This window comes from Stegostoma tigrinum, chromosome 27 (genome assembly GCF_030684315.1).
Source record: "Stegostoma tigrinum isolate sSteTig4 chromosome 27, sSteTig4.hap1, whole genome shotgun sequence".
Taxonomy (NCBI): domain Eukaryota; kingdom Metazoa; phylum Chordata; class Chondrichthyes; order Orectolobiformes; family Stegostomatidae; genus Stegostoma; species Stegostoma tigrinum.
Genome location: NC_081380.1, coordinates 38016737 through 38031840, shown reverse-complemented (window position 1 = coordinate 38031840; position 15104 = coordinate 38016737). Strand labels below are relative to the sequence as shown.

Below are 15104 nucleotides of genomic sequence, written 5' to 3'. Positions count from 1 at the left end.
AGTCAATTGCATATTCAGCATAGCAGCGGGATGTCAATTCGCCCTCTGGAATTGATCATTTGGCAAATACCCATTTCAGTTATATCCCTGATTTAGATTGGGTCAATAAAGGGTTCACTAACACTGATCTTGAAAAAAATGCTCAACAGCTATTTATCCTTAAAACTGACATTAAACTTCACTCTAAAATTAACTAGACTTATGGCACTTTTTACAAGGTATTTGGAGATCCTTAAATCAGTTGTGGAAACTCTTTCAATATCCTCAATATCCAACGCAAATGCAACCCTAACAAAACCGTGTAATAACCGTGGCCCATCTTTGAATGTCAAACCATCCACTTTCACCACTTCAGTGGATAAAGGAAAATTGTTTTGTAATCTAATAAATTAATGGGGTGTTCAGAACAAAAATGGTGTTTACTACTCAGAACCCAGGAAAAGAACACAATGAACAGCATGTTATTTACAAACAAGTGCAGCACATAAAAAGCTCTCAAACTGCAGATCAAGGATTCTACTCCACAATTCTTTGGACAGCAATCTCTTGTCTCAGCTGCAGCGAGACAGCCAACATAAACAACTCTGCCAGAATGCATCAAGTCTAAAGTAGAGACAGCTCCCATCCAATCATCAGGACCTCAAAACAAGAGAAAGGAAAAAAAACGGAGGATGCTAGAAATGAGAAACAAAAACATAAATTTCTGGAAAAGCTCATCAGGTCTGGCAGAATCTGTGGAGGCAAAGCAGAGTTAAAGCTTTGGATCCAGTGACCCTTCTTCAGAAAAGGTTGCAGCTTTGAAAAGATTGGTTTATATGCAAAAGATGAGGTGGGATGAGTAGAGACGAATAAACAACAGGTTGGGACGGAGTCATGACAGCGAGAGAGCAACTAGTGGCCGACAATGCAACAGGTAAAGGTCAGCCTGGGAGAAATCTTCCTCGACATCCGTTTCCATTTCTGGGGATAAGCTGGCCACCAATGTCCACTACAAATCGACTGACTCCTAAACAGTTACCTGGACTATATATCCTCACACCCCACTTCCAGTAAAGACTCTATTCCATTATTCCAGTTTCTCCATCTCCATCACATCTGGTCTGATGATACCAACTTTTCCAAGGAGGCCTCCAAAATGTCCATCTTGTCAATCAAGGATTGCCCACCATTGTGGGCTAAAGGGTCCTCAGCCACATCTAACCCATCACCCACACTTCGCCGCTCATCCCTTCCATAACTTCAGGGTCTGCCCCATTGTCACTTACCAACCCACCAGCAACCACATCCAAAGGATCACAAAGCACAGAAACGCACCCTACATTCCAACTCATCCATGCTGACCAGATATCCTAAATTAATCCACTCCTGTTTGCCAGCATCTGGCCCATACGCCTCCTAAACACTTCATATTAATATACCCATCCAAGTGCCTTTTATATGTTGTCACTGCCTATTTAAACTGTGCAAGTTTGCTGCTTTTTTTTAAAACCTCCCACGTGATCCCTGCAGTCTCTTCCTCCCTTTTTAAAAGTGCTGTCATTTTAATCTCTTTTTCTCAAAGCTCCAAAACAATGCAACTAATAAATAGTAATTACTTCTCCAAGTATTCAAGGAAATCAGCTCCAACACTGAAAATACCCACACAAAAAAAAGAGCAACTCTTAGTCAGAATTTTTTTTCCCCATCTTCCATATTGGATTATCCAGAATACTATAAGCCACCATTTCTGCCGCTCCCCTCCCTTGTCAGCCTTACGTAGGGACCAATCCCTACAAGACACCTTGATTCACTCCTCCTTCATTCCCAACACCTCCCCAAACTGCATTTTCTTTGCAACTGCAAAAGGTGCAACACCTGCCAATTATTTCTTGCCTCCTCACTATCCAAGGCCTGAGGCACGCCTTCCAGGTGACCTGCACTTCACTCAACCTCGTCAACTACTTTCGCTGCTCACAATGTGGTCTGCTCTACATGTAGGAGACAAATTGCAGTCTGCATAGGCACTTTGTGGAACACTTGGGTTCTGTTCACAAAAATGACCCTGAGCTTCCTGTTGCTTGCTGCTTCAACACCGTGTTCTCTTGCCAACATCTGTCTCAAGCTTGCTGCGGTGCTCCGGCCAAGTTCAGTGCAGTGCAACTTGGAACAAGAATATCTCATTTGCCACATGGGAACCCTGCAGCCTTCACGAATTTAATATCAAGTTCAACAATTTTACATCCTTCTCCCATGTCCTTAACCCAACCCCCACATATCAGGCCTTATCATCACAAAGTCTGCTACCTCAAATAACCCACTGTCAGCAACTAACAATCCTCATCAGCAGCTCTTGATTCTCCCAGTCTGACAGTGTTGCATTCCTTTATCAGCCCAACTGTTTTTCTCCGTGTCTGGGCTCCATCGCCATTGTTATTCCTTCAAACTGCTCCCCCCCACCCCACCCTCAGCATATATACGAATCTTTACCCAATTACAATCAGTTCTGAAGAAGAATCACTGGATTCAAAATGTTATCTTTGCTTTCTCTCCATAGATGCTGTCAAGCCTAAGCTTTTTCCAGTAAACTCAGAACAAGCCAGATGCATTTAAGCCAAACATGTGTATTCGTTCTTGATAAATTTAGTTCTTCTAAGCTTACTCTAAGCTGGCTTTATCAAAAAAAAACTGCAGACATTTCGGGAAGATGATTAGGTTAAAAATGGGTTCATAATATTTGCAAGGAAACACTCGTACAAAACACAGCATGTCCCAACGTATCCTACATGGGATAAATGAATAATTGGAGATCCAGATTAAGCCTCATTAATGTTTACTATGATGCTCTTGTTGCTTACCCAGCTATACTTAAATTTAACTAAGGCAGCAGGCAGATATCCTGGCCCCGACAAAACAGTCAATGATGGTCATCAACTGTCTCACTATAAACGCACACGTCAGAATCAATTGTCCTGACCGGCATTTACTCTCTCCACTTAGCTACAACTTCCCTAAATCATCCAGATACGACTCTCTGAAGATATTTCTCTTATGGCCTACCAACATTATTTATTTATATATCCATGTCAGACAAAGGACCATCACAATGATTGCATTTTTCAAACCTTAATTGATCTTGTAACAAAGTACCGTCACAACTCACAACCAGTAAACTGAATTCTCTCCACAAAATCAACTACTCCCCCCATTTTAGATATCCATAATGAAACGTAGAGTACTTGTTACTTACTCCAGCAAGACATTTCTCCAATGTATCCAATATGATTAGTTGTGAAAGATACAGGTTCCTCTCAGCTTCTGCTCCAAATATTCGCTAAGTGAACAAAACACAATGTTAAGACTTCCCTAAACAGTATTGTCTAAGATCAAAAAGTGGTCCCATAATGTTTCTAAAAAGTAGCCAAATCAATTTTTTTTTTGGATTCAGCATGGTTCTCCAATTGGTTAAATGCTTTTTGTACATTGCATGAGATGTTATATGCTCATCAAGGTCTATTACTGAGCCACCACAAATACTAGCAGTTATTAATGGCAATTTGTCACCATTACAAAGCATTCTTCATTGTGCTGAAAAGAATGAATGAAAATATCTTGGCACAGTCTCCATTACATTAAGAAAATCAACTTATGGAAATAATGGTTTTCCATATTATTAACAAATGCTGCTCAACAATCACACATCACAGAACATTACAAGATCATTGGTTTGAACAATTCAAACTGATGGATTGATTTCAGTTAATTATGGACAATGTTTGAAAAGGCTTCATAATTGTTATCACTAGAAAAGATGAGATTAGAAGAAGCTGAGGGGAAAAAACAACAATGACTAAATGAGGTTTAAAAGCTAAACAGCCTTGAAATAGCTGCATTCATTACATGAAAGCAGAGCAACATTAAAGATGTTGCCTCACTGTTCAGCACGTTAATAATCTTTGTTTCCTGTACACCATAATAGCCTAAGCTGAACAGATAAAGGAAGGAACTGATTAAATGATTCTATTAGGCTGTAAGAACTCAGCAACAGACTTCAATTGTAAAAACTGGTGAACACAAGGAAGTAATTTTGGAATAATTTTCCCAGGAGCTAAAAGGCACCAAGTTACAATGTGAAAATGCCTACTGGCAAGCTGCAAATGTAGGATTCAAGAACTGACACGCTACTATCAGTTATCATGATTAGGTTTCCCTAATGGCAAGCTGCCAATTTGAGCCATGGCACCTCTACCTCAGTCTCATCAAATTGCCAAATGTAGCAGCGAGCAAAGATGATATTTCAGCACCCCTATTAAGTTTCTTTTCCTCAGAGGGAGTAAAGAAGGCAGAGAAAATAAGACTCAGAATGCTTTAATCTATTGTCTCAATTCCTCTACAGGGAAAAATAGTTCAGTTTCTTAAGGTCCCGATAACACTATTTGATAACATGCCTTTTTTAAAAAGTGCTAAAGTTATACAAAATATTTGAGGAGCCCTCAATTTCACATAATCCTTGTGGTCAACACTCTCAATTCAGTAAGTCAACTGATACAAGGGCCAAGCTAAAACTAAAACCTCAATATAGTATAGAGACAAACAAACACACAATATTCCATCTCCAACATTCAATCTCTTACAAGAGCTAAAAAAGATCATTTTGAGGCAGGCGGGGTAACCACAAGTTATTTACTCAACAAACCACAATCCCTCACAAATTGCTTCCATCTCCTGCTGAAATCCCATTATGTTACAATAGAAAACTTACCATGTTATTTACATTTTTCAAGATAGTGGTGAGACCACTTATGACCAAGGAAAACTTGTACTTGGAAATATTGATGAGACATTCCTTGTTGTGTTCGGTGCTAACTTTGGAGTGTGTATTCTGCTGCCCACCTTTAATTGGAAGCTGAGGAAGTAAAATTGGAAATAAAAACATCATTTCATTGTAGATGTCCCAGTTAGTAGAATGGATCTAAAAAGCTTTGCATACACTTGGATCAAAGTGATAATTCTTTCACATACAGATTAAGGATGGATAATTATATTATCAAACAGATGTAACAAAGTTAATATTTCCCAAACAGAAAAGTAATCATTCACCAAAAAGCTCAAAATCATGGCAGCGCCTATGTTCTAATTAAAAGGTCATATTTTCCTGACAAATGGGAAGATTTTAGCTTTAATTAACAAACGTGTCATACCAAGGTGGTTTGGGTAATGTGGGCCAGAAAATTTCTTTGCAGCTTCTGAAGTGCTTAGTTCTTTGGATTGAAGCTGAAGTCACAGCTGCTCTGATTAGGTTTATTTCTATATCGCATTCATCCTACGCAATGATGAGATCACCAAAATCAAACTCAATGCTCTGATCAAAACAGTTGCACTAACTGTTGAGCCTTTCTGGCCTTGATAAATCTACTATTGCTAAGTCTGATCTCCAGCATTCATGATGAAGGTAGTGCCCCTGCTGCTGCTGAACAGTAAAAAGGAAGAGAAGAAACAGTTTGATGATATGGGTTGTAGTCTTTTTGATTCAATATAACATGCAACATAGGTACGATAAGAAGCAGTGTGTGGACTCGAAGTGATATCTGTCCTTTGCCTTTAATCAAATGACACCATCAATAATAAATGTCATTAATAATGGTTACACAATTAAGCATTTGAAATGAAATTTAACTCATTATGTGTACAGAGGCAGGTTGACATACAGGCCTTGGCATTCATTAGTTCACAAAATTTACACATGGCCACTGCTTCTTTCAGGCCAAACCCAAGCTGTCAGACCTTGCTGCGCAGACAAGCATACTGGGCTCTCAGATTTGCGATGTGAAGCACATGGAAGTAGTTACTCAGCTCCAAATCATGACTATCACCAACTACAGCTCTTCCAATGCAGTGGTCTTGTCCCTATCGCAAGTGCCAAATGTTCCAGAGGTGCATCATTACACATTTGAACAATTTTGATTAAATTAAAATTTTGAACTACAATCCAATGAATTAGAACACTTAAGCAAAAAAAGTACGGGGAACTCCATTCAAGAGATAAATGCATTATTTCCATTAGTATATTTTACATCCCTCACTGTGGAGCTCTCAAAACTTCCCTGTGAAGACACCCTCAATTTACTGTAGACTTCAGTGTTCAAAGATACAACTTCTATTGTGAAACAAGGCTTAACTTTGGAAAGATGTTGATAGTGGGGGAAAAACAACAGGGTGAAAATCAGGTCAAATTATATATTTTTTCATGCAATTAGATTACAACTATTTAATGAAATGGCTGAAGGAATCTTCATGTAATCTGATTTTTAAAGAAGGTTCTTAAATTTATTTCAGTTATTTTCCTAATTTGCATTTGTCAAAGCTTTCCGTAGCGTCCATTTTTCCTAAAATATAATCAAGATGATTCTTTCACACAGATCATGAAGCAAATCAAATTTCTTCCTTTCTGACAGCAGTCGGAATGTAGCTACGACCTGAGAATGCAGCTGGCTAGTTCTAAGTACCAGAAACGTGTAATGTTAATGCTGTAAATTTTTTCAAATACATAAAAAATGAAACTCTGCATTCCATCCATCTAGCTCAAACCTTCTATTTTCATAATACATAATAAAACAGAACAGATTATCAAATTTCAAAAACCAGCACACAGCACATAATCTATACACACAGCTAACCCAACTGCAGCCTATGTATTAAGTAAACGTTCACACACGAGACTTGATTACAGGAATTCTTGCACTCCAGTGCCAAAAGCCCACACTCAAATGGAACTATTCTCAGCAACACACCAGGCTTCCACACACATTCCTTCAATACTCATTACCTCCTCCCTCCATTCTTAACATCTCAAGTGTTCCACCAACACACACACACCACACACACACACCACACACACACACCACACACACACACCACACACACACACCACACACACTCCAACTCCAAAATGAAATTCAGCTATCACATAATTGGGCACCTCAAACAGATGATGCAGGAAATGCAACTATCACACTTCTATGAAGACTTCACAACACATTTTAAAAATCAAGTTAAGCAGGTTACTAGCACCGTATAAAGACTGTCCTCAATTTTGAAGCAGAGGATCAGAAGTTTAACGAATTTTGAGAAGCAACAAGCACTCAAAATTCAAACACCTTTTTGATACAGTATGATATTGCATATGCCCCACTTAACTAGTTAGCCAATAAATAACTTTTAAGTCCATATATGGTTGGCATATAACAAATACAGCAAAGTTACACAAAATCTCAAACAGCAACATGATAAACAAAATTGATTCTGCCTGAGTAATAAATTTTGGCAGCGACATCACAACATACACACACAATAGTTTGTCAACTCCAAAATAGCACCATGGGCCCAAGAAGCACATGCTAACTCAAGTTTTAATACATATAAATTCATGTATGTTCTCTAATTTGTCGAAGTTATAAAGCAATACACTAACGTTTCCTTTTGTAAACAAAAAAATGCAATACACTGAACTTGTTTGCAATTTAGACATTTAACAGCAGAACACTGAAGCAAATCAATTGCAGTTCTGACCCTTGAGTACAATAGATTCTATTCTATGTCGCAACTCTCTTCAAAGATATTTCCAGGCCAGATTTCAACAAGCTATTCAAAGGAATATACGGGACTTGTGCACACAGCATAAAACTTGTTAAAACTGACGCTAACTCACAGTGAACACATTGTATCCAACTGAAACAGTGAATTCCTGCAGACAAAGCCAGAAACAGTGGCATTTAATCTTAAGGATTAGACCACAGAAGACCTCAAAATGAATCTTGCTTGGTAAATTTCATTTCAAAATTGATATGAAAAGGCAGATGAAGATTGGCCCTTTGATCAATTAATGTTCCTTAAGTGAAGTGGCTATAAGAGAGGTGGCTATAGATGCATGAAAATTTAAACTTCTTCCAAGCTTACTCCCAATACTCTCCCTGCCCAAGTCAAAGACCTCATATTTTCCAACTTTTTTTTTTAGAAACAGCATCCACCTGCAACTCTAGGCCTGCATGCAGACAACCTGGGTTCCATGAATGCCACCTTTCAGCAAGGTAGTAGAAATGTGGTGCAGGAAATACTCAAAGAAAGGCATAATGCAGAAGAGTAGGACTGTTGTGCACATTTCTCATCCCCAGCAAACAAAGCAACAGACAGCAAAGTGTGGAGCTGGATGAACACAGCAGGCCAAGCAGCATCTCAGGAGCACAAAAGCTAACGTTTTGGGCCTAGACCCTTCATCAGAGATCTCTGAAGAAGGGTTTAGGCCCGAAACGTTAGATTTTGTGCTCCTGAGATGCTGCTTGGCCTGCTGTGTTCATCCAGCTCCACACTTTGCTATCTTGGATTCTCCAGTATCTGCAGTTCCCATTATCACCAAAGCAACAGACAGCGTTATTTGCACGGAATGACCAATCAAGTTAAAAGTCAACACATCCAACAGTTCAGTGAATTTATCAAATGGCTGTATCCACAGCATATGGCTCAACAGGGTTCCAGATTTGATGTGGAGCTACGTGCTGTCTGCAAATTTGAACCAACTAACTAGTCTTAGTACCGCTTGGTTTGCAGAACAAGATGATAAAAAAAATTAAATGATCCTGATTCAGGTGGACCTTGTCAATAATATCTACACACAACAGCAGGATCTCACTGACAATGTCTGTAGAATTGCCTGCCTGCGCGCTCTATTTAAATAATGGCCGTTGTGGGTGGTTCCATTCTTGAACATTCTGCCTTGGTACTTCTCATTTCTGGTCATCTATCACTATCATTGGTACTTTCTACTAAGTAGAATGAAACTTACATTTGTGCCAAAAGTGGCTCTCAGCCAGACAGCCCACATGGTTCTACATTTGGTGCACAGATGGTTGCACAAAAGCAATGTTTCAGGATATGGTGGTACTGCAGGTCTCACAATATAACAAAGAGCAGCTTCTCAGAGTACTGAGTCCTGTCGCAAAAAGGTAATACGAACAATGAAATCCATTTAACCCATTAACCCAAATCTGATTGAACTTTTACAAGGCTTTCATCCACTCTGCTGTTCCCCAGGCCCCGGATCTATTCAGGAAATTGCTTTTTTATAGTTTCCAGATGTGAGGAAGAGCCTACACCCAAAATGTTAACAGTTGTGTTTTTGGATGATCATGGACATGTTGGGCATTTTTTTTTCCACCATGCTTTTATGCCATTTGTCGAGACATACAGGATACAGTCTGATGCTCATGACAAAAATCCACAAGCTGTTTGCAGTCATCTATACTGCACCTCAGTTAACACTTTATAATATCTACTCAACCCACTTAGTGCTGCTTTTCATCTCAGCAGCCCATTTAGAACCATGTCTTTAGAAAGATCTGACAGACATCCTTTGGATGAAAGAACGGGAAACATGGAACGTCACAAACAAGCTCCTTTTGACAAATGCATCTTTCAAACAGTAAGGTTTGAATTATCTTTGTGGCAGTCGTCTTTGCTAAACTAGCTTCAGGACAAGCCTGCGCTTCTGAGGAACCAACTTCCACCACTGGCGTCTTGGCACAAACCCCTCGTGCTTCGGGACAGACTCAAATATCTGCACGTTGTCAATGAGTGTCCCCTCTCCAGCCTAAATGGCAGATTAACGACTTTAAACTTTGCAAATAAAGAGGATATTAGTTTACTCCAAGGATCTACATTCTCAAAGAAAGGCTTACTTATAGAAATAACAGCGTTCTGAAGCAGGGATTACCAAACAATATTTGATTACAGGTATCCCCATCTTTGTTACACTCGCAGCTGTGAAGGTTACAATAATAAGCCTATGGATAATGAGCACCACATGTAGGGCAGAGAATCAAAGGGACGATAATAACATCACGGGTTCATGGTTATTCCAACTGCTAAGATTCACCCCTGCAGTTGCAACTTGGCAGAGCAAACTGAACTGAATTATTTCCTTGCTCCCATTTGGCAGGTGCCAATAAATTTACACAAAAATGGCAAAGCACAATATCCTGATCAGCTATGTAATTACAAGTTTCAAGCAGTAACAAGTTCATGGTTAATTTGATATCTTAACTTGGTGAACACTTTTGGATCACCAGTTCCTCTTTAATAACTGAGGGCTTCTGGATCAATCACAGAATCATTCCTCAATTGTAGATACAGCAAATCCATTACAGGTCATCAACCTTCAACTTATAAGCAAAACCTATTTCTTAGTTATAGCACTTTGTCCTGATTTATCAGCCAAAGAATAGCAACGTAAACTGTAATCTTTATCTTTTGGCAAGTGCACAACTCATGACCATCATGGGCATCTTTTCTTCTATGGGAAGGGACTCAAGTCCAAGCCAAGAACTCCAAAGTCCTTCAAGTGATCTTCAGTTTATTGCTTCATATTTCAAAGATCTCAGATTATCACAGCAATGTATCACTCACATGCCCTATCTTAATGTTATCGATGATGGAATTACTGCACTCCATACGTGTTCTGCATCTCCATCCATTTAAGAGCTTCATATTCTCAAGTGGCTACTCCTGCAATGACAAGGTTGTAGAGCCAAGGGCAGATGAGGGGTTGGGGGAAGGGGAGAGGGAGATCCAAGTCGGATTTACATGCAATGTTTGGAAATTGTTGAGGCACTGAGAAGCCTTGAATCAGCTACACAGATGGAAGAGGATACATTGATGGACCTTTGTACAGAATAGGATACAATACTTGAGAAGAGGTTTATGGAGGATAGAAACGATATTAAGCCAGTGAGAACGTCAGAATTGTCAAGTTTTTGGGAAAAAAAAGGCATAATTGAGTGCTTCAGCAGAAAGCCAAGGTAGATAACAGAAATAGGGGGGTGTTTGATGTGGAAATCGTCGGGCTTAATGGCATGATTACCAGGTCAGAATTGCAGCTCAGCATAGAAGACTTCAAAATAGCTAACAGATAAATTAATCTTCAAGTGTATCGGTGGAAACAGTGACAAAGGGACAGAATTTGTGCTCTTGGCCCAAAACAACTGATTTGATATTTTTCAAGATGAACAAATTAAGGGATACTCAACAACATGCTGGGCAAGCAGTCTGAAAGCAGAGATTATAAAGGCATTAAAAGAGTGAAGGGGAGACAGAATTTGCAATCAACATAGTCAACATGGAATCTGGCATGTAGGTAAATGGTACAATACAGTCGGTTCTAATGTAACATTTCGTTATCATCTGATCTCGTATTAAGACAATCACACAATTGCCGTGCCATTTAAACTAACGGGCAGGAATCGCATTATAGCCAATACAGGTAAGGAAGGTTCGCATCCTAAAAATAATGGTCTAAATTCTTCAATCACATTAAAACTAATTTGCGCTGAAGAAACACACATTATAGCAGAACCGACTGTATATGCAAGTGGCATGATGTAGACGAGAAAGGGCAGCAAGGAAACTAGAGGGCTTTCATGCCGACAGTACGATAGCAGAATAAGAATCTGTTGCTAGAAAAGCTGTGGCTTACAGTGGAACCAAGTGACTGTAGACCAATCAAACAATAAGCAAGAATGTGTGGTCAACTGTGTCAAAGGTTGCCAAAAGTCAAGAAGGAACACAGCTAAGTCACAATGTTATTCGTGACTTTGACGGAGATTGCTGAAGTGTTGAGTGTGATTCAGAAATATGATGGGACAGTTAAAGCTTGAGGTTTCGGGAGACATGGACACGGATCCAGGAAGCGGTTTCAAGGACTACAGGAATAACAACTCATTTGGAGATTGAGGTTACAGGAGTCATTAAAACATAAATCACCAGTTACTTTAGTTTGACCCAACACTGCTCCACAATTCATTTAAGCCACAACCCAATATGATGTCTCAAACCAAATCACTCCAGCTTTACGTCATAACATCTAATATCCTTACCCAACAAAAATTCATCAACTTAAGTCTTGAAAAAGTAAATTAAACCCCATCCTTTAGCCTTCGTGAACACTTTTTGTTGGGGGGGGGTAAAAAAAACAGGGCTCATTCTCAATCTTTATTGCTTAGGTCTAAGAAACTGCTTCCTCATTTCACTCCTAAATGCGTCAGTCAATAAGTGAAATGGTATCCAGCAAGCAGGAACAGAGGCTCATGGATGATATATGCTTATGTGGAATGAAAAGAAAGTACGAGTTTACTTCAAAGATTCACTATTTCAGCTCTTTACACTATGAGTGGCAGGTGCAAGTTGTATTTTCATGCTTGTATCAGGCCAACAGTACTTGAAGGCTCAACAAGTTTCTCAAGCTCTCCAAGACTTAGAGACAATCTCTGGTCATGATGCTTCACGGTATTTGTACTTTTTAAAAATTTTTTGGAACATTAGACTTTAAGCATAATTGGGGCAATGCTTCAATTCAATTCAACAAGATGAGGTTACTAGTATTCACCCACTAGCCTAAAGTAAAACTGGGGAAGAATAAACAAAGCTATTTAAAAAACACAAACTCTCAAAACAGTTTAACTGCAAAAAAACAAAAAAGCTTCTGGTACAAATTTGGCCAACATTCACCATGCAGAGCAGTCAGTGCGTTCAGTATTTTGAGAACGTCGCTTGACAAGGTGTCAGCCAATAAGTTGGAGGTGGGCAAAACAGACAGTAAAAAGTGCATTTTATAGCAAATGAAGTGTATTTACTCAGCGAACAGTTTCTTCAAACAACAAACTACAGCAAAGACTAGAATCTTTGAACTACAGCAAACAGAACTCATGGCCAAAATCGACAGCATCGTGTTTTCACTGACAAAATGCATAAAATGCTACAACTACCGGGTAGTTACCAAATACAAATTGTGTTCTTGAAAATAAATGCCAGTCACATTGAACAGTACAACTTTCCTAGTGCTACTGACAGGACATTGGTGAGGCCACTTTTAGAATACTGCATTCAGTTCTGGTCTCCCTCCCACAGGAAGAATGTTGTTAAGTTTGCAAGGGTTCAGAAAAGATTTTCAAGGATGTTGCCAGGGTTAGAGGATTTGAGCTATAGGGAGGGGCTGAAGAGATTGGCACTATTTTCCCTGGAGTGTTGGAGGCTGAGGGGTAACCTTATATAGGTTTATAAAATCATGAGGGGCATTGATAAGGTGAGTAGTCAAGGTATTTTTCCCAGGGTAGGGGGAATCCAAAACTAGAGGGCAGAGGTTCAAAGTGAGGGGGGGGGGGGGGTTGAGGGAGACTTAAAAACGACCACATTTAAACAGAGGGTGACGTCTGTATGGAATGAGATGCCAGAGGAAGTTGTAGAGTTGGGTACAATTATCACATTTAAAAGGCATCTAGATGGGGACATGAATAAAAAGTTGAGGGGGATAATGGGCCAAACGCTGGCAAACAGAGCGAGATCAGTTTAGGTCATCTGGTCGGCATGGACAGGTTGGACCATGAGTCTGTTTCCAAGCTGTATAACTTTGACAAGGCAATTATCCAATATTTACTAACCAGACACGAGCAGATGCATCAATGCTTGCAATTGTAAACCTTTGCCCTAAAATAGGATTCTGCATTTATATATTTTCTTCAATTAAAATCAACATGGAGGCAGATAGTGTGCAACCATCGCAAATTTCTAAAGCAGTCTTATATTCTCTCATAAAAACAAAGACACTACCTTGGCAATCATAAAAGCAAACTAAGTTAGATAACAACATATGCATTCAAACAAGTTATCCTGTGCTATCAGCACCAAGTGTTAAGTTAACTACACTTTTTCCCAAGAGGTACCAACTGCTATTCAAGAAAATGAGCATGTAATTTTGTCTGACTTTGATCCAGTTATGAAGGGGGCCTCAGAGGTGCCACTTCACAGCTGAGATATTCAACTGAGGATTTTCCATTTTCCCAGAGCACACGGAACATGCCTTGGCACCATGCTCATAAGAACAAACAGAAGAGCTGAATTCCAGCAGTGAAATGGAAGAGATTTCTCTGGACGTTTTAACAACACATATGACCAAAAGCAAAACAAGGAATCCAAAACTCAAGTCAATTCAAATTAGAGGCAGACTCTCTACTAGTTTCAATGGTCCTTCTGGTCCTTCTAAATTTTTAAAACTGAACACAACATTCTAAACATGGCTGCACCAAGGCTTTGCACACCTTGCAATGGCATTCCTGGCTTCTAATCACACTCATCTCCCAAAATAGCCCTAACCGACATCTGCTTTCTCTCTGGCATGGCCACACTGCCAGCATTCAACATCAAAGCCACCATGACTTGAACAGCCTCTCTCGTATCTTGTAGCTTTCAGTAGGTATCCTTACGTTGTGGATAAATATAACCTGAAGGGAATTACAACGAAGATGTGCAATTCAACCACCATTATACAGAGTGAAGACATATGAGCATTTAAAACTAGTTTCTGTTCCTTCAAGAATTAGTTTGATCATTCAACTCAAATTCTCTTCAGCAAATGTTTCAATGCAACCTGTGTTGGCTGCTTTTGCCAGATTTTGCAAACTTACTGAACCTAAAATCCAAAACGCCTAAGACTCCAAATCTCCATCAATTATAACGATAGTGTTGAATAACCAACTGAACAATTCAGCCATTCTTCATGTAACCAAAACAGAAGCAACAAAGGAAACAAGGTGTGAGGTTTAGAGGAGATCATCCAAACCCGGAGGCTGGAATAAAATCTTCCTTTCTTTTCATAAATGTTGCAGATTTCTGTATAGTTCATGGGATCACCAAATGTTGAATTTTTTGCTGATCACGACTCTGATGCTGTAGGCAAATGTTAGGTCAATGATTCCCTTAATAATTCTCAAGTTATTTTTATGTATATGAAGTGTGGTTGGGTAAGCTGGTATTTATCGCCCACCCTTATTTTCCCTCAGGAAGGTGGTGAAAACCACCTTGAAAGCCTCTTGTCCGTCTTGAATCAACACAGCCCTATTTTAGCAGTCAAAAAAAAATTCAGTGCCATCAACCACATGGGTTTGTTCTCAAACCCCTTTACTGAAGGGGGGTCAAGGCCCGAAATGTCAGCTTTTGTGCTCCTAAGATGCTGCTTGGCCTGCTGTGTTCATCCAGCTCCACACTTTGTTATCTCAGATTCCCCAGCATCTGCAGTTCCCGTTATC

General features: G+C 39.5%; 1 protein-coding gene across 4 annotated transcripts in view; it reads right to left on the bottom strand.

Moving 5' to 3' along the window:
* The window catches only part of nf1a (neurofibromin 1a), a 313607-nt gene that overhangs the window by 278287 nt on the left and 20216 nt on the right, over positions 1-15104 (bottom strand). For all 4 annotated transcript variants that reach the window (XM_059655316.1, XM_059655318.1, XM_059655317.1 and 1 more), the window contains exons 2-3: positions 4739-4882; positions 3227-3310 (exon numbers count right to left, since the gene is read on the bottom strand). In XM_059655316.1, coding sequence (XP_059511299.1) covers positions 3227-3310; positions 4739-4882 — 228 coding nt within the window. The remainder of the gene's footprint in view (positions 1-3226; positions 3311-4738; positions 4883-15104) is intronic.